The sequence below is a fragment of the Balaenoptera acutorostrata genome, unplaced genomic scaffold (genome assembly GCF_949987535.1).
Source record: "Balaenoptera acutorostrata unplaced genomic scaffold, mBalAcu1.1 scaffold_606, whole genome shotgun sequence".
Taxonomy (NCBI): Eukaryota; Metazoa; Chordata; class Mammalia; order Artiodactyla; family Balaenopteridae; genus Balaenoptera; species Balaenoptera acutorostrata.
The window spans coordinates 3,300-22,234 of NW_026646305.1; the positions used below are offsets into that span (position 1 = coordinate 3,300).

The 18,935-nt window shown below is 46.0% G+C and overlaps 1 protein-coding gene and 1 long non-coding RNA gene across 5 annotated transcripts in view; one reads left to right on the forward strand and one right to left on the reverse strand.

The window, feature by feature from the left end:
- On the reverse strand, positions 1-15,215 carry LOC103000612 (uncharacterized). 3 transcript variants are annotated; one of them, XR_009006912.1, is made up of 6 exons: positions 15,122-15,215; positions 14,489-14,798; positions 6,788-9,810; positions 2,981-3,064; positions 2,280-2,439; positions 1-863 (listed from the first exon to the last, which is right to left on the reverse strand). It is a non-coding gene; the product is annotated as an uncharacterized LOC103000612 (long non-coding RNA). The 3 variants fall into 3 exon arrangements; XR_009006911.1 differs by having other exon boundaries at positions 1-988; XR_009006913.1 differs by lacking the exon at positions 6,788-9,810 and having other exon boundaries at positions 1-988.
- Positions 15,202-18,935, forward strand: part of LOC130706872 (ATP-dependent RNA helicase DDX24-like) — a 13,975-nt gene continuing 10,241 nt past the window's right edge. The window contains exons 1-3 of one of the 2 annotated variants that reach the window (XM_057539542.1): positions 15,202-15,340; positions 15,957-16,054; positions 16,671-17,390. In XM_057539542.1, coding sequence (XP_057395525.1) covers positions 16,676-17,390 — 715 coding nt within the window. In that variant the 5' untranslated portion in view covers positions 15,202-15,340; positions 15,957-16,054; positions 16,671-16,675. Of the gene's footprint in view, positions 15,341-15,956; positions 16,055-16,670; positions 17,391-18,935 lie in introns of those variants that run through there. The other variant, XM_057539543.1, reaches the window with a different exon arrangement.

The following is an 18,935-nucleotide window of genomic DNA, read 5'->3' on the forward strand; positions in this document are numbered from 1 at the left end:
CACACACACACACACACACACACACACACGCTTTGCAAGTCCATTCTTCCTTCGCCTCCAACACATGCATTTTGCAGGTTAAACCCAGCAGAGTTCCTCATTCAGAGTTGAAAGTGCCTAGGGAAGTAATGATAGACCCTTTCCCCACTCTGTAGTGTGTGTGTGGTTTACTTTTTGTTAAAATGCCAGTATTTTGTAGGAGATTGAACTCATGCCTTGAAATTACTTTCCGTTGTTCATTTTAAAATGTTCTAAGAGTTATTCATTAAATATCTATTACATTCTTGAAGCACAGCTCGGGGGGACGTAAAGTGTTTGGAGACATCATGGTGTTTGTCCTTCCAGCTTTTAGTCTTCGGGTGAGAGAGGCAAGACAAACACATGAGCTAGGAAAGAAGGAAAGCCTTCCAGCTCCTGGTGACAGGTGTGAACGCGTCCCCCGCCCTCCCCCGACAGAGTGGAGCTGCCACAGTAACTCTGAAGGAGTCTCCGGGGTCACACTTGCGTCAGCTGGTGGTGACTACTTGCGGAGCATCTGGAAGTGACCAGATGCAGCCCCATCCTCCAGGAGCTCGTGGTCCTCTTAGAGACGGTGAACGAGCTGTACCCCTGCTTCCAGGATGCTGTGAGTCCCGGGGCTTATCTCATAGTGCTTTAACATGCTGAAGCTCTTTGGTGGCCCCCAGAGCGGGAAGCAAAGGCACCTCCCACGGCCCTGAGACTCCACAGCGGGAGGGAAGCGTCAGATGTGGCCGTGCAGCCAGGAGCAGACTGCAGGATGGGCCTCTCTCCTCTTCGGGCTGTAGCAGGGCCTCCCCTCCATGTGACCCACTCCTGCCCAGTAGCATGAAGTAGCTGCGGCCCTGTCCAGCCCAAGGGAAGCCGTGCACAGTGAGAGGAGGATCCAACATGTGTGACCCAAATAAGCGCTGCTTCTGGTTCACGTGGGGAGCTGGATAGTCCCCATGACCTGTCCTAGCCACGGATTCTGCAGTTGTAAAATGGGAACAATAGCGCCTTCTCTGGATTGGGTGGGATTCAGTGTGCTAGCATTCTGTGCGGCTTCTAAAGCAATGCCTGGTACATAAATGCTCCACAGACATTAGCTTGCCTCCCCCCTGTGCAGGAACAGCTTCAAATAGGGGAAATGTCCCTTCTGCCACCCCCATAGCTTAATAGATAATATGCAGGTCAGTATTCTTCAGGGAAGACCTCATTTCTTTATATGTTTTATCCATTTTTAGCTCTGATCTTATTGGGACATGCCATTTTGGCTATGAAAAGATTAATATGACTCCCCTTAGATTAGTTCTCAATGCTATTTGATAGGATTCACTGACATTAGTGCATGATTTTCCTGTTAATTGCTGCCTTAACTAATGGAAATATTTGTAAAAGTTAAATCATGAATTCATAACTGGCTTATTCTTAATTACAGTCAACTACTAATTTGGCAACTGTGTATGTAAATTTGCTCAGATTTCAGGGAGCACATCTCATACATGGAAAGAAGATTGATTCAACAGCTGTCATTTCTCCAGCTTTGCATTAATTTACCATTTGCCAGCTTGGGTTAAATTCTCATGCTGGCAAGAGCTAAATCTCATTCTGTGTTTGTATAGTCTTTTCTGTATTTTTTAATGCTAATAACCCCATTCTATCGAGATAGTATTTGGGATGTTGTTTATTTGAGAGAACCAGTGGTTCATTTTTTTCCCACGTGTAAACTGACTTCCATCAGTAAATGTTAAGTAGCATTTTGGCCTCCATAGAAATAAGGCGGAGTTACTGCCTTGAATGAATCTCTAGTTGGGGGAGAGAGAATTTAGGTTCCTGAAATAATTAGAAAACCATTGGGAGGCCAAGAATCATCCGAAAGTAGATGGCAAAGTAAAGCAAGGCATGGAAGCAGTAGAGGGAATGTACACCTGGAGTGTTTTACATTTAACAAAACACGTACTGCATTTCATTCTCACATCAGCCCTATGAAGTGAACATGGAGTTGATCCTTCATGCCACAGGTGAGAAGCCGAGGCTCAGGGGACATGGAACGACTCAGAGATATTAAATGACTTACATAGGGTCCTATGACTTCTAACTGATGAACACTGGTACTTAGGTCTTCCAGCTTCAGATGGAAAGCTCTTATCTGTCCTGTTCCCTCCCTCTCACTGGAATTAAACTAAGAGAAATAATCTGATGACTGGGGAGGCCCCATGGGAAAGAAGGGAATCTCTAGGGCTGATTTGAGTAAAGGGAGAAGAAAAGGGAAGACTTACCTCAAGCCCAGGTACACGCTGGTGACAAGTCTGGCGTCTGTAGAGTATGAAGAAGGATCAGTCTCTTGAAAATGCAGCATCTTCCAAACTTAAACTGCAACCCACAGTAGGAAATGCGTTTGTCATTTCAGTCTGCTGCACGTGTCTGTACTGATAAGTGCTGAAACAAGAGTGTCACGAACCAGCACTTAAATATATGCAGTATACTCTTGAGTTTCTAGTTTATTCTGTTGCAGTTTTTTTTTTTTAATGCTAGGCAGCCACGGCGTAGCGAGAGGTTGTGACCATACTCTGAAAACACTGGACAGGAAGATTCCTGTTGTCCCTGATAGTAATGGGTGATGCTGAACAGATAATAAGGAGCCAGGCTACAGTGGGGAGGGGTTTAAAGTGCCGGGACTGGCCACGTGGACGGGATGGAGCAAAAAGTTCATATACCAGCAAATACTCAGCATTTTGGAAGGTGCTTTTCCACTTGTCACTTAAGCAGACTTTGATAGCGATGATGTATAGGAGAAAAGAAGACTAAATGTTCAAAGTTGGGATACTGTAATCAGAGTTTAAAGCACTCCTTTAGCTATTGCATTTGCATTAGAAAGGTATTATGAGAGTGCTGTTAATGTTTTTTGATCCTTTTTCTGTTTTTAAAGGAAAATGATGCTACTGCTGTACGAAGAAGGCCTCCGGGTTGTCATACACACCTCCAACCTCATTCACGCCGACTGGCACCAGAAGACACAAGGGTTTGTAGGGTTCCGGCCATTTCTTGGTAGTCACTGTGTGCGCTGAGAAAGGTCAAAAGCGAGAACATTCGATTTATTCTTTTTCTCCTGTTTTTTAATTGTGAAAAAACCCAGAATTATGGCATAGAAAAGAGACACATGTAAAAAAAAGTGAGAGTGTTCTTTTACTACCTCCCGCCAGTTCCTCTGTTGAGGTAGCCGGTGTTAACCGTTTAGCACATAATCATCCATAACTGCCTTTATTATACCTGTAAACATACATATTTATACACCGTAGTTTTTTTCTAGTTTTTACAAAATAGCATCATACATACACTCTACAGCCAAGTAGATCCAAGGATCTGAGGCAGGAAAGAGGATGAAAAATGAAAGGTCTGAACCTATTATTTTTCCATTAAGACCCTCCTGATAACTTTCTTGGTCCTCACTTATTCCTGCACCCACTTTTGCTTGCCACTTCCCAGCAGGTGTCAAAAGAAAGCTTGGGGGTTGATTGTACACTAAAAATGTCCCCTCACTCCCAGTCAGTTTAGTTTCCCATAAAACAAATCTAAACGGCTGTCTTTTTAGAGCCTGTAACATGGTTGTGAATCTCCAAAAGAATTGAACGTGAAGGTTTTTCATGGCTTTTTTTTTTTTTTTTTAATTACTAACCCTTGGTCCTTGGTGCATATATGCCAGATCTAGGTTTTGATCTCTTACGAGAAGTTTAGGTTTATTTTTAGGGATTTTAGGGACTTGTTCAAATCGTTTCACCCTTTGTACTCCTTCCCGATAAGGCTTCATTATGACCAGCCTTAATTTCGCTTTCTTTCACTTAAGCTATTCTGCACGTCTCTGCCTTCCTGTGTTAGAAGGAACTCAGCCTTTCAAGGTTCGAGTATCTTCCCCTGCATCCTCCTCCTCGTTCCCTTGCTCATACCATTGCCCAGCCTGGGCTGGAACCCTAATCCGGGGCTCTGACTGAGCCCAAGTTAGACCTTCAGTTGAGCTGAGACAGAGAGCCTCCCAGCCCCCATCCTCTGGGCCTGCTGGACCTGAGTGGGCCGTGCAGCACCAGAGCTGCCTCTTCCCTCACACAGCCTTTCCCTGAGCCAGGTGTGTGTCGTCCTCTCTTCACTCCCCTTCCCCACCATAGCAGGTAGCTTGATCCCCTGTCCCCACTGCCTGATGGTTTTCCTATAAACATGTTCTAGTTTCCAAGTGTCCCACTTAAGGTACGCTTCTCAGAATGCAGCGTTGTTGCGATGGGTTCAGGGTCTCGGGGATGGACTGTCTCTAAGAGCCTCAGCCGCAGTGCTCTTGGTCCACCGAGCTTCCGGTTAACAAGGTCTTTGCTGCCCCACGAGCTTCTAAGCTGCTAGCTTGGATTCTGGGACTCGTGACTCATGTAGCCCCATCTAAAAAGGAAGTGAGATTAACATAGCTTGTTCTTGGGGGAACAATAATTAACGTAGCTAAAGGGATTTATCAGTTGGCTCTCCTGTGGCTCAAAGAATCCCACCCACAGCCTCTAGCCCTCTGGAGCTTGAGCTTATAGGCAGCCAGGCCTGTTTCCTTAGGCGTCTCTGGGTTGGCTACTATGGGGAAGGGATTAAGGGTAAATGGCTCGGGTGTTCATTTTTCTCCTTTATTTAAAAAAAACTTTTAATTTAAATGTTTTAAAAAATGTATTGACTAGGTAACTTCACGTGGTTCAAAACTCAAAGTACCAAGGGTATGAAATCTACCTCTAACTTCCCTCTGCCGGCCACCCCAGAATAGGAGGTGCTGTTATCTCACGGTTAGTCTAGATTCTACTCTGTCTGGTACTTTCATGTCGTGGGTTGTAACTTTCTTAAAAATATTGGCTTGGCCAAAAAGTTCGTTCGGGTTTTTCCGTAAGACCTTTTGGAAAAACCCAAACGAACTTTTTGGCCAACCCAATATTTAAAAGTAGTTTTTTTGTGTAATCCTATTTCCTAGTCAGCCTGTCATGGCTCTGCTGATTCTTTCCTCCTCCACATGTGTTCCAGCCATCCTTTTCACCTGCTTCTTGGTCCGCCTGTTAATTTCTCAATTTTAAAATTACTTGGCCCCGGATGATTTCTCTTCTTCTTTTATGAAATGTTAAAAACGCCTCACATCTTGGTATCCTGGTTTAGAAAGTCGTCGTCTGTCATGTTCCTCATCCAGAACTACTCTCGTGAGTGGACCTCTAATCCAGGAGGAGCCCCACTCACCCTGCGGGCTCCGAGTTGCTACTGGGAGGAGAGACCTTAGCCAGCCAGCCCGACATGGTCGTGTTACACGCACAGGGTCAGAGGGAGGCCCAGAGGGGTCACCGAGCTTGCCCAGAATGACACAGCCAGGTAGAAGCAGATCCAGGTCCAGAGCCTGGACTCCCGTCCTGGTCGCAAGTATAACCCCTCATGCGAGGGGTCACCTCGAGGTGGGAAGGGAAGGTGTGACTTGCCACCCTGCTAGAAACGTGTACAGAGTTCACAAGACGCACAGCCGGGATCCTCGTGGTTCTGGATCCTTCCTGCCCTGACGGCCTGCCTCTTACTAGTCTCCTTGGAGGGCTGCTGGGTGAAAGAGGAATTGGGCAGTTTCTCTTTTGGCTTGTTGGGTAGAAGTGTGGTGGAAATAAGCCAAGAAGGGGAAAAAGGCAGACACAGCTCGTACTTGCTGAGGCTGCTTTAAGTTAGACCCTGTTCATTACCTCGTGGGCGCCTTGGTGAGGCAGGACTGTTAACCTGATTTTGCTGTTGAAGAAACAGCACAAGAAGTTTGAAGCCATACTTATTTGTAATCTACAAGGGACCAGTTCACAGAAGGACTGGGTTTAGCTGTGGTTGTTTGCCATTTGTGGGTATGATATAGAAGTTTTGGCAAAGTACACTGACAAAGAATTGATGAAAGATGTCTTTAAAGTTTTTTTACTGAATTATTTTAAAGTCTGAGGTTAGTGTTAATATAACATGACTAAATGTGGTCTATACTCATTCCAGACACCAGATGTGGGATTATATGTATCCCATATGTTATATATGAAAGTGAGTTTGTTTATTGAAAACATATTTGCACATACATTTTTTCTTAGATAACTTTTATTTTCCACTTGGTTAAAGAGCTACATTGACGTAGGCATGGGCAGAACCTTGCTGGGGTTACTGCTGGTGGTGTGGAGTTGCTATAGCAATTAGGAGTAGAGCACTTAACTGTTGTCATCAAGTCTTTAAAAATGATGTAGAGGTGCGAGGGGGAGGGAATAAGGAAGGTGCGTGAATGAAGGAGGGAGCATGGAGAGACTGAGTTGGGAGAGGCGGGCAGAGGCCAGGTCTTACTGGGTCTTAAATTCACAGTGAGGTTTTCAAAAATAATTCTGAATATGATGGGAACCATTGGAGTGGTGCCGTCAGATTTGTTTCATGTTTTATAAGGGTGACCTTACCTACCATGTGGAGAGAGGTAGTGAGAATTCACCTCCTCCTTAGGGTGAGTGCCTAATCAATACAGAGGTACCACTGTGATCAGCTGTGCTTCTGACTGTTAAAGGTTATATATTTTTTTCCATTCCAGAATATGGTTGAGCCCCTTGTACCCACGAATAGTCCATGGGACCCACAGATCTGGAGAATCAACCACACACTTTAAAGCTGACCTCATCAGCTACTTGATGGCTTGTAACGCCGCTCCCCTCAAGGAGTGGATAGATACCATCCAGGAGCACGACCTCTCAGAAACAAAGTACGTGGTCTCTTAGCAACTTGGGGTGCTTACCTTGAACACCATGTGAGGTCTGGAACACAGGGGCCCGGCAGGAGATGGCTGTCCTTCGGGACGTGATGAGAGCAGGGCCTGTCACTGTCTGCACCTCCTGGTCCTCAGGCACTGAAGTGGAGGCCGGGAGATCTTGCCCCTCACCTGAGTGCCACCACCCCACCCCTCCCATCCCAGCCGGAGAGCTTTCTCTTAAAATTGCTGAGCTCTTTGCCTGGTACCTTATACCCCGTGGGTGTCCCACCATTACTTGATGTGCTCAAAAATGATTTTAAGTGTCAGTTACTCCTCTGAAGAGGCATTTCAAGAAAGTGGGTTGGCTCTTAGAATATTTCTTGCTTAATGTTAGTTTTCCTGCATATTTTGTGATTTGGGGAGTCCACAAATCACTATGTTCTGTAACTTGTGCTTTATATCTTTTTAGTGTTTACCTTATTGGCTCAACCCCGGGACGCTTTCAAGGAAGGAAATCAAAAAGATAACTGGGGACATTTTAGGCTTAGGAAGGTAACAGAATTTTTACTATTTTACCATTTTTTAAAAATTTAATGTATGTTCTGTCCTTTTTCATTTATAATTGGTATATTTTGAAGGCAGCTTCATAGTATCTCTAGCACAATTCTGGGCAAATAGTAGGCACTTGATAATTGATTGTCTAATTATAGTTTCCAGTAATTACTTGTATTTTAACATTTTGCCTCATTTATAGGTGTAGAGTTAACGATTCTAAATGGCAAAAGTACGTGGAGGATTTTTAGTTTTTTTATTTCTTGTAATAAAGATAGTTAGAGATTTTTTATTCATATAAGTATTATAGCTTTTGATCAGCACATCAAGGATTTTTAACACAAATTCAACACAGAACAGAAAATAGTGTTGAGTGAAGACTACAGCTGAGCTATGATGTGTTTTGTTTGCTAAACCATTGCCCTGAGAACTGTAATTATGACAATGACATTTGCTGCTGGTATGAAAATAAGCCAAGAAAGGTCTTTAACAAAATTAAACAACCAGCAAGTTAAGGTTTAAAGTTTTCCCCACCTCTCTCTAGGAGTCAGTTTATCGACCTTAGTAAATTCCTTAAAGGGGCTTTCTTAAAAGCCCCTCTTTTTCCATAAATTATTTATGTTGTGTGAGAATTCCGCCCGGCCAATGACAACTTTTCACTTTAATTTCCTTTTGTAAGTGAGACCACAGCTGAAAGCGGGCAAGGTCTCGAAGCCACCATCTTTCTGTCTTGACCTGGGGAGGAGAGGGTCCCACATACTGGCTAAGTGCACAGCTTTGTGGGCGGATGCCCACACCCGGGGCCAAATCCTGACCTGGTTGCAAGCCGTGTGACCTTGACTTGCTCCTTAACCCCTCTTGACATCCATAAAATGGGCATAACAACAGTACTTCCCTCACAGAATTGCCTAAGGATTAAATGAGGAAATGAATGCAAGGCACGTGCTGAGTGTTGGGTAAGCACTAGTGTGTATTAGCCTGTGGGCCGGTGGTTCAGAACGGCCCGGTGATGGCCCATATCGTGCAGCATCCCAGTCTTACTGGAAGCGGAGTAGCATCTTAGAGTTTGCGGCCACTTTCCACTGTCGGGAACCCGTGTTGCATCATAGCTGCATTCCAAGGAAGATGGGTGATCAGACGTCTGTTCCACTGAGGTGTAAAGAGAAGCCCAGGGCCTTGGCTAGGGCCATGTACCTGATCAAGGACTGAGCCCAGAATAGCCCAAAATAGAAGCCGAGTCCTGTTGTTGGCTCAGTCCTGTTTCCTATGCCATGCTGCACCCAGGGTGGAAGTTGAGAACTATTTGGGCTCTTTGGGGAAGTGCGTTTATAAATATTAATGCCTACTCTGTGATAAGGAAAATAGTACGTATAAACTAAACAATACATCCATCAGAATATGAGCTCCCCTGGGGCAGGAACTGAGGCTTTTTTTTGTTGTTGCCATCTCCAGCCTCTAGGAAGACCTTCGGTACGAGTTTAAATGGATAAAATTTCCCAGTATTTTCTGAATTGTTTCTGCAGCTTTGCATAAATATCAGACAAAGCAGGAAATGCAGGTCAGTCTTCTGCAGTGCTTATGGTAGTATGTATCTAAATGTAAATATATTCCCTTTTATTTACAGAGCGTCACAGCTGCCTAGATCCCAAGAGTTAAACCTCTTTCAAATGATACGCGTCAAAATATACAATAGCTTGACCTCCTAGTATTGTTTAGGTATGTTAAACCATTGCAACTTCAAGGCAGAAATCTAATTTCGTGTGGCAGGTTGGTGCTTTATCTGACATCGCTACTAAAATGGGTCTTCTTTTTATTTTTTTTAATCTCTTTTTGCTTTTAGTACAAATCAAAGAATTTTGGAAGAAGAATACTTGTGTCCACTTACTCCATTAAAATAAAATATCTTCAGTATTTAAAAATATTTCCCAAAGAAGGAAAAAAAAACTACCCATGGGTATGAACTTGGTCGCTAATATTTTCAGCCTTTCCTTGTGAACGAGGCATTCCAAGGGCGGAAAACCGTGTTCTGAGTTGTCACAGCATTTCTGTTCACGTGTTTGGAGTGACGGTACATTCGTTTTTATTCTCTCACAGCTTCTGAAAGAGCATGCCTCATCCATACCTAAAGCAGAGTCCTGGCCTATAGTAGGTCAGTTCTCAAGCGTTGGCTCCATGGGGGCCGATGAATCAAAATGGTTGTGTTCTGAGTTTAAAGAGAGCTTGGTGACACCTGGCAAGGAAAGCAGGACCCCAGGAAGTACTGTTCCTCTTCATCTGGTGAGTGCTTCTCCTCCTTGAGGTCACCGTTCTTATCCTCTGGTCCAGGAGAAGAATCAAGTAAGTCCTCTTTGTCATAGAGAGATGTTTCATTCCGTGGTTTGGGGACGGAAACAGCAGTACATTAGCATAGTCATTTGTAATCAAGTGGCCCTAATATCATTTGGTGCTGGGAGAGTGCTGGTTTGTTCAGAGCTCCATCTCAGCCACAGACTAGGCGGCGAATTCTCCATTCCTTCCTTCAGGTCGTCAAGCCAAGGGAAAAAATACTTGATAAATCATTGCCAGCAGAATTACAAGCATTATTTTTTTTTTAAATTTATTTATCTATTTATTTATTTTTGGCTGTGTTGGGTCTTCGTTTCTGTGCGAGGGCTTTCTCTAGTTGCGGCGAGCGGGGGCCACTCTTCATCACGGTGCGCGGGCCTCTCACTATCACGGCCTCTCTTGTTGCGGAGCACAGGCTCCAGACGCGCAGGCTCAGTAATTGTGGCTCACGGGCTTAGTTGCTCCGCGGCATGTGGGATCTTCCCAGACCAGGGCTCGAACCCGTGTCCCCCTGCATTAGCAGGCAGATTCTCAACCACTGCGCCACCAGGGAAGCCCGGTCGAAGGTTTTAAAAAAAAAAAAATTGGGGGTAGGAACATTGGGCATGACTGTAGCTTCAAGAACAAGTTGGTAGAATAAGGGGAATCGCTAAAAATTGCTTTTCCCCTTCAGCTTTAATTCTAGAGGCAATACAGCCATTTTAATAAATGGGAAATTGAGGCACCTTAAGGTAAAAATTTAAACATCACAAAGTAGGTTCTCCAACAAATATGGGGCATGGAAACTAGTTATTAATAGGGTGGCAACTATGGCATTTTTTTCCAGATTTTTATACCTAGGAAGGGTTTGTTCCCTAAAGTAGTAAGACTATAAAAGAATATCTGACTACCTGAACTGAAATTTTATTTTTTTGCTTTTTAAAAAAAATGATTTTTCTCTATTGGAATACTGACATCTGTGCAATTTTAACTCTGGTATACCGTGAACTGAACTTTATTCTTTACAAGGAAAAGACAAAAGTTTGAAATGTATGTTTGAACCAAATTAAATTGCCATTTTTGTATGTTAAATTCATGTGGTTGACCCTAAGACAACTTCTTAGGGCCCAGTGTTTCTGGTTAAGAGAAATGTTTTCCACCCTGTATCAGATTCCATCATGACCCTATTCTTTCACATTTACTCCTAATGTACCCTGTATGCCCATTATTGAAATTCAACAGCACTAAAGCCTAGTTTTACAACAGGTCAAATTTCATTTCTTAGTTTTCCCATTCTATAAAATATACCATTCCTTGATTTTTGAAAAATGCTGAAGCCAGTATTTACTGGAAAACAATTCACTCTGTATTCAGGTTATGCAATGTTTTTGGAAATGTTTACCTATAGCGTGTAGGTTAGCTAAAATCTTTCATCATCCAAGACTTCTCTCTAACCCCATGTAAAATGACTACGACTGTTCCCTCACCCAGAAGCCGCATTCTTGAGTATAGAGCTATTTGGTAAAGCACTTGACAGCTGGTAGGGGCTCTCCCAGGGGTAAGTGCTAATTTCTATGCAGAATCTGTAGATTACACCCAGCATCTATCAAGTTAAGGATTAGATCACCTAAAATCTGAACTGTTAGCCACTCACCAGCCTGGCCAGCCTGACACCGTGCCAGCAAGAATACAAAAGATCTAGGAGCCCTTCAGAGACACCTGGTCCCTTGTACACAGGTGCAATCTGTTTGGCTTCTGAGGCAATTTCCACTAGTCCATTTTAAATGGGTTTGGCAGATGAGATAACAGGTACTTCATGTGAAAGAAATGTTATGAATACCAGTTTATGGTTTAGGATCTCTAACATGCAGAAAGAACCAGGAAAGTGAAGTAGTATAGAAATTAAGAGAAATCCAGAGTCAAATGAAAAGAGGTTAATGTTCTTCAATTGTTATATCTTCAATTGTTATATCTTCGTCTAGGATTGATCCCTCGGTCATTATGCAGTGAAGAGTCTTTATTTTAAAGTATATTTTGTCTGATATGAGAATTGCTACTCCAGCTTTCTTCTGATTTCCATTTGCATGGCATATCTTTTTCCATCCCCTCCATGCTGGATGACGTCTAAGCCCAAAGGTCCAAGGAGGAAGTGAGTCTATCTCTTCCCAGGCTTGGTGCCAGGTAGAACTCACCTTTGCACGCTAATGCAAGGGTGAGGCCTGCGTGGGTGAGTCTTCCGCGGGAGCATTATTTTCCCTCTCAAAATCCCTTCTTGGATATGTGAGAAATCCATAGTCCTCCTTTTATAAAACTCGACTGCAATTCTTGTGAACTTTATTTTGTATGAGATTGTCCTTCCCCTGCCTGCCATGATTTACAAATTCATAGCACAAAACATTTTACCTTGGCTGACAAATGGCACAGAGCCCTAATCTCATATCTGTAATAACCAAGGAGGCAGTATGGGTTGCTGGTTAACAGCATGATCTCTGACCAGTGCCTGGGTTGGAATCCTTAGTTGTGACCTTTGGCAAGTGAATTACCCTTGATGTGCCTTAGTTTGGACGCACATAGGCACTCACAATATAGGTGCTATTATTACACTTACTTCTTTCTGTTCCTTACCCCTAGTGGAATAAGTCTCATGAAAAGTGTAGATTTGCCTGTCTTCTTCCCCTGGGTCAGGAGCTCAGTAAATATTTTTTTTTAAAGATTTTTTTTGATGTGGACCATTTTTAAAGTCTTTAATGAATTTATTACACTATTTCTTCTGTTTTATGTTTTGGTTTTCTGACCGTGAGGCATGTGGGATCTTATCTCCCCGACCAGGGATCGAACCCACACTCCCTGCATTGGAAGGCGAAGTCCTAACCACTGGACCGCCAGGGAAGTCCCAGTAAATGTGTTTTGAATGAAAGAATGAATACGGAGAAAAAAGGGGAAAGTGAGAATCTCAGTGTGAAGCTGGGGGGAAAAGGAGGGGCAGGAAATGAAAGAAGGGGCAGAATCAGGGGTGGAAGAGGCCTCTGCTTGGAATATGCTTGAATGTCCTGGGAAATGAGGCTTTGTCCCTCGTGCAATACAAGGACATGAGGGACCAGACCTAGGACCTGTCTGTCCCCCACCCCCACCCCTGCTTAGCTTTAGGACAACAGCCCCAAACAGCTCAGCAAAAACTGCTCCAGTTTCCCCTGGGATACTGGGTGACACTGTCCATGGGACACAGAGGGGAGAGGTTTTCACAGCAAGGTTGCAGGAGCCCCTCTTCCACGTCACATGGTATCCAATCTACTTTCCTGGCAGAATTCAGGGCATGAGGGACATCCCCCTCCTGGAGAAACAGGCCTATTGGTTTCTCTGAATTTCCTGTCACTAGAAGACAGCTAGAAAGACAACCTATGGAACAGTAGATATTGGTACCATCAGACCACATGTGACATTAAAAACACCACAGGGCTTCCCTGGTGGCACAGTGGTTGAGAATCTGCCTGCCAATGCAGGGGACACGGGTTCGAGCCCTGGTCTGGGAAGATCCCACATGCCGCGGAGCAACTGGGCCCGGGAGCCACAACTACTGAGACTGAGAGTCTGGAGCCTCTGCTCCGCAACAAGAGAGGCCGTGATAGTGAGAGGCCCGCGCACCGCGATGAAGAGTGGCCCCCACTCGCCGCAACTGGAGAAAGCCCTCACACAGAAACGAAGACCCAACACAGCCAAAAATAAAAATAATAAATAATTAAAAAAAAAAAAAACACCACAAACAAGGGTAAGAGACATGTAATCTACTGAGGGGAAAAAAAAAAAAAAAACCCAATACCCTTTGCATCATTAGAATCCCCAACGTAAAGAGAGTTCTTATGAAACAATTTTTCAAAAGAACTGTCTTTAAAAAGGAACTCAGACTAGAAGAGGTAGTTCCTAAAAAGACAATTATACATGGCCGATAAATATTTGAAAACGTGTTCAATCTTGCTAATACTAAAAATCATTTTTAAGAGATAACTTTGTGTGTGTGTGTGTGTGTGTGTGTGTGTGTGTGTGTATGTGTTCAATGCATCTATTAGTCAGGGTTTGGCTGCAGATAACAGAAGTCACTCTAGGTAACTTAAGCAGAACAGGTTTTTTGGGTTGTTTTGGTCGTGCAGCGGTCTCCATGGGTCACCGACCATGGGACTGGCCTCTGTCTCGGCGGCCTGAGGAGTCTGAGGGCCCTTGGGGTTCTGGGAGCCTGGGTCCCTCAGTGATGACAGCTGAGCAGCGTTTGGGGACCTGGCCCTGCGGGCGCCAGCAGCTGAGATCTGCCTCCTTAGCGGGGCCTGGGCACTGGCGGGAGGACCCAGACCGGCTGCTGGACTAAGGCTCCCGGGCAGGGTAACCTGTCTGCACAGGGAACCCCTCCTCTTAGGCAGTGCCTGGACCTCGAGGGGTGAAAGTTGTGCCCTGGGACCTTGCCCTTCCTTGTCAGAACAGAGAATAACATTTGTTTGGTGGAGGCTAACAGGAACATGGTGACCCGACCGTGACCTGACCTCAAGAACAAGGGATGTGACACCAGGAAGTCTGCAACCACTCAGCACGCCCCTCCCTCACCTTTCCTATAAAAGGGCTTTGCTGAAAGCTTGGGGAGTTCTGGGTTTTTAAGGCATGAGCCACCCGTCTCCTTGAAGGGCCCTGCAACATACCTTTCTCTGCTCCGAACTGACGTTTTGGTATTGTTTGGCCTCACTGTTTGTCAGGCACACAGACTAGCCTTCCGTAACATGACCTCTTCCTTGGGTTTGATAATTTGCCAAAAGGCTCACAGATCTCACGAAAGCACTTTACTCACCATTACTGATTTATTACAAAGGATATTAAAGGATACAGATGAACAGCCAGATGGAAAAGTACCTATGAGGAAGTCCGGAGCACAGGAAGTGCAGTCCCCGTAGGCTTCAGGCACCAGTTGGGCACAGACTATGCCACCCAGGCTCTTGGGGACACACTGGCAAGTTCCTCCAAGAAATGAGTTCAGCTGTGTCCCATGCTGGCTCCGGGGTGGTGGGGAGGCTCACTCGACCTAAGCTTGGTGAATTCCCCCATTGTCCTTTAGGACTTCCCAAAGTCACCGGACATAGAGACAGTGCGTGGGAAAGGTTTCCCAGATGGTCTGGTGATCCCCACATCGAAGAAAAGATTAACTGCCGTGAAGCTGATTTCTCTGCATGTAACAAAGGACCCAGTTTAGCTTGATTATTGGAGGCAGCCCGACCTTCCCCAACCATCAGTGAGCAACAGGCGAGGCATGAAAACCTGCGGAAAACACCACCTCCAATACAGGCTGGTTGAGTTGTAAATTAAATGCTAAAACGTTTTCGAGGCTCCAGGCACACAGTCAGTACGTAAACAGCCACTGCGCTAAAACCAAAGCAAGAATACAAGAACTTATGTTCCCATACAGGAGCTAGAACAGAGCCCCTTCAGAGGAGGTACGGCGGGCTCCACCTGTTGATCCCGCTCCCTAAGCCCGAGAGGAGGACCTACCTGCGCAGCCCATTGCACCCACCGTCCGCGCTCTCGGTACCTGGACTGCGAAAGCCGCCCCGCGCAGCGAATTAAGGGCGGGGTCTAGAATGGGGGCGGGACTTCCTTCCCAACGGAAAGGCGTGCGTGAGCGCAAGCCCCTCCCCGGAACTGCGGTGGACGCGGCTGAGGAGGGCTGGTGCAGCAGTGTCTGAGGTGGTTGGTCGGCGTCCCTCTACGGTGAGTACCGAGGCCGGAGCCGTAGCGGGGCCGGGGCCGGAGCCGGCACCCGAGAGGAGCTGGAGGCGGCCTCCCAGCGCGGGGCTCTCCAGGCCGTTGTGTTCTCGGGACCAGAGAGGGCGGCCGCCGGCCTCGTCAAGCGGCCTGGTCGACCCTGCGCCGGGGGCCCCTCGGTTTCTCTGCTTCGTGAGCCGGTTCGTGCCTGACGCGAGGCGCCAGCGCCGGGCTCCTGGCCGGGCGCCAGGAGGAGCGACCCCCCCCACCCCCACCCCCGCTTGCTCTCTGTGTCGCAGTCCGCGTCCTCGCCCCCATGTGCCTCCTCCCTTCCCCCCCATCGTTGATCCGGGTTGCTTGTGATCGCGGCGTAGCCCGTGCTGGGGGTGAGCCTTCGTTGCGCTCTGGGTTGCTTTGCCGGTGGGGCGCCATGCTGAGCGGTTCTGGACGTGCGTCACCTTTTTGTCTTCGCGTGACGGTCCAAGGATAAACAGACCCTCATCATCCCCATTTTCCAGACGAGGAACTGAGCCTCACAGTGATTAATACGTGCACCCCAGACCCAGAGCTGGCCAGTGACGCGTCCAGATTTGAACCAAGGTTTCCCTTTGTCTTTCCACAGGATCTATTTTTCTCGGCCTTTCTGAAAGGGGAGAACGTGGCTCGAGTTCCAGTCTGATGACTTGTTCATAGGTCACTTGTTTTTAAATCACTTAAAAGGTAATGAAAAAGCTGGTTGGGTTTTAAGCCATTTGGCAAAGGCCAGAGTGGTGGCAAAGGCATCTGCCCTCTTGGGGCAAGGCTTGAGAAGGAAGAAGGCTCTGTGCACTCTTAATAAAGCTGTCCCCCTCACCCACCCTCCAGCGACCCCCTCAGGTTCTTATTCAGCCTTCAAAATGGCTTGGGAGTGGCAGGCTTCACCCACCACGCTTTACAGAATGTTATTTATTGCAGAGAACATTTTGTGACCTAGCTAGTAAACCCCTCCCCCCTTTTAAAAATATGAGAACGCCGAGGTTCAGAGAGGATTAAGCAGGAGCTGCCAAGGGCACACGAGCGGTTGGCATTGGATCTGGAATCCAAACCAGATCTCGCTCATATTTCTTTGCCACACCTCCTGTGTCCCCTCTGTTGCAGGCCAAGCTGCCCACTCTGCGGGTACATTTCTTTCCTTCTTTGATCTTCTCTAGCTGGCAGCATCAGCGTTAGAGCCATCTTTGTGTCTTCACTTCTTTGCAGGGCGTGATACTCTGTAGGCTGCTTAGAAACTATCTGTTGCCTCAGAACCCTGTGCTTCTCAGTTGCCAATCTAATGGAACATTTCTCTCCTTTTCAGCAACCATGAAGCTGAAAGAGAAAAAATCGAGGCCAGAGCCACCAAACTATGGCAGAATTCAGAGGAAGGGCATCAGAGTTGTGGGAAAATGGAAGCAGGTGAAGATTGACCCAAATATGTTTGCAAACGGACAGATGGATGACTTGGTGTGCTTTGAGGAACTGACGGATTATCAGTTGGTCTCCTCTGGGGAGGGTTCCTCCAGTCTCTTCTCAAAGGAGGAGCCCAAGAAGAGAAAGTCACAAGCTGTTTCAGAAGGAGAGGAGGAAGGAGAGTCTACCTCCTCAAAGAAGAAGATGAAGTTGAAGAAGAGTAGAGCTGTGGAAACTGAAGGAAGCAGTGCCCAGAAAGTGTTTGAGGGCAAAGATACTGAGCCAGGGCCCCAGGGAGATGGCACAGTTTGTCCTGATCCAGAGGTAGGGGAGATGGCATCAGAAAGCCCGGCCCAGATGGTTCCAAAAAAGAAGAACAAGAAAGGGAAAAAAAAATCAGAGCCTCCCCAGGGTACTACTCCAAAGGTGCCCAAAAGAGCAAAGACGTGGATGCCTGAAATGCGTGATCACAAGGCAGACGTATCAGCTTGGAAGGATCTGTTTGTACCCAAGCCAGTTCTCCGAGGGCTCAGCTTCCTAGGCTTCTCTGCGCCCACACCAGTCCAAGCTCTGACCTTGGCACCTGCCATTCGTGACAAACTGGACATCCTTGGGGCTGCTGAGACAGGTAAGGGCATCCTTATCTGGCCAGCGCAAGATTGCTTCTGGATTGAGCTTGTGGCTGCTAACAGGCTGGTTGGCTGGGAGACGGGAATGTTGGGGGCACGACCACAAAAGCACTGTTGAGTGAAGGTTTTCAGAGGTCGGCTAGCTCTGGGTTGAAAGAGGCCACTTCCTGATTGGTGCCCTAGGCAGGTCACTTTATTTCTTTGCGCCCTGTAGACCCTATTATAAAATGGAGATAGACAACTGCAGTACCTACTTCTTTTGCTATGTGGGTTAAATGTAAGTGCCTACTAAATTTATACATTTACACAATAGTAAACTAGTAACAAAGAGCAATAGTAAACTAAAATTTACACAGTGCATTGTAAGTGATCTGTAAATGGTAGTTTTTTTCCAGGTCTTGAGCCTTTTCTGAATGGCTCAGAGGTAAAGTAGGGCTAAGATCAGCCCTCTGGAGAGGTAGATCTTCATTAGTATGAGGAAGAAGTGTCTCATTCGCAAGAGTTGTCCAGAGATAAAAAGGGCTGCGTTGGGAGTTGGTGGGTTTATTGGCATTGGAAGGATTTGAGTTTGTGATGACCATTGGGTGGATTTGGTAGGCAGATTTGGGCAGGAGGTGACTGTTGGGACTAGGCATTGTTTGAAGATCCCTCATTCCTTGGGCCACCTAAGACTTTGTGAAGCCAGGACAGGTTGACTCACCCTGGGGAGACTCAACTACTGATGGGGGAAAGAGCAATACAAGCCTGGAACTATTAGTCTAACTTGACCAGCAATAACCAATAGAAATATATATATGTAACGTGAGCCACATATGTAAGTTAAAATTTCCTAGGAGCCATATTAAAAAAGGTTTTTAGAAAGTGAAAATTAATTTTAGCAATATATTTAACCAATTGCATAGCATATTTCAGTACGCAATGAATGTAAAATTTTTGAGATATTTTACATTCTTATTTTTATACTGTTTTCAGACTCTGATGTGTATTTTCAACTTGCCGCCCATCTCAGTTTAGAGTAACCACATTTTAAGTGCTTGACAGCTGTATGTGGCTAGTGGCTATTATATTGTATGGCATAGAACTGTAACCAAAAGTGGGTCCAGCTGCTCGCCGCTCAAAAGCCAATAAAGAGACCAGCTTGGTGGAAAGGAAAGTTTGCTTTATTTTGGATGCTGGCAACGGGGGCGGTGGGGGGTGGGGTGGGAGGTGCTCCTGTCTGAAGGCCGACCCCCCCCCCCCAACCAGTGGACAAGAGCTGTTATAGATGGAGGGGAGGGGGCCGCATGCAGAAACAGCAGAGTCAGCTGTTGACAGTCATCTTGAAATTGGTCATTGGTGGTCTGACCAGCATCGTCTTCATTGTTTTAAGTACAGTTAATCTTCAGTTCCAGGGTCGGTTTGTTTCCATTTTCTTGAGGCCAGTTCTCGGAATGGCAGGTTATGTCATGGCTACAGTCTGGTCATCATGTAGTTAACTTTTTCCACCTGGTGGGCGTTTTATCTGTAGATACACAGAGGGTATCTACAAGACAGCTCACAGAATA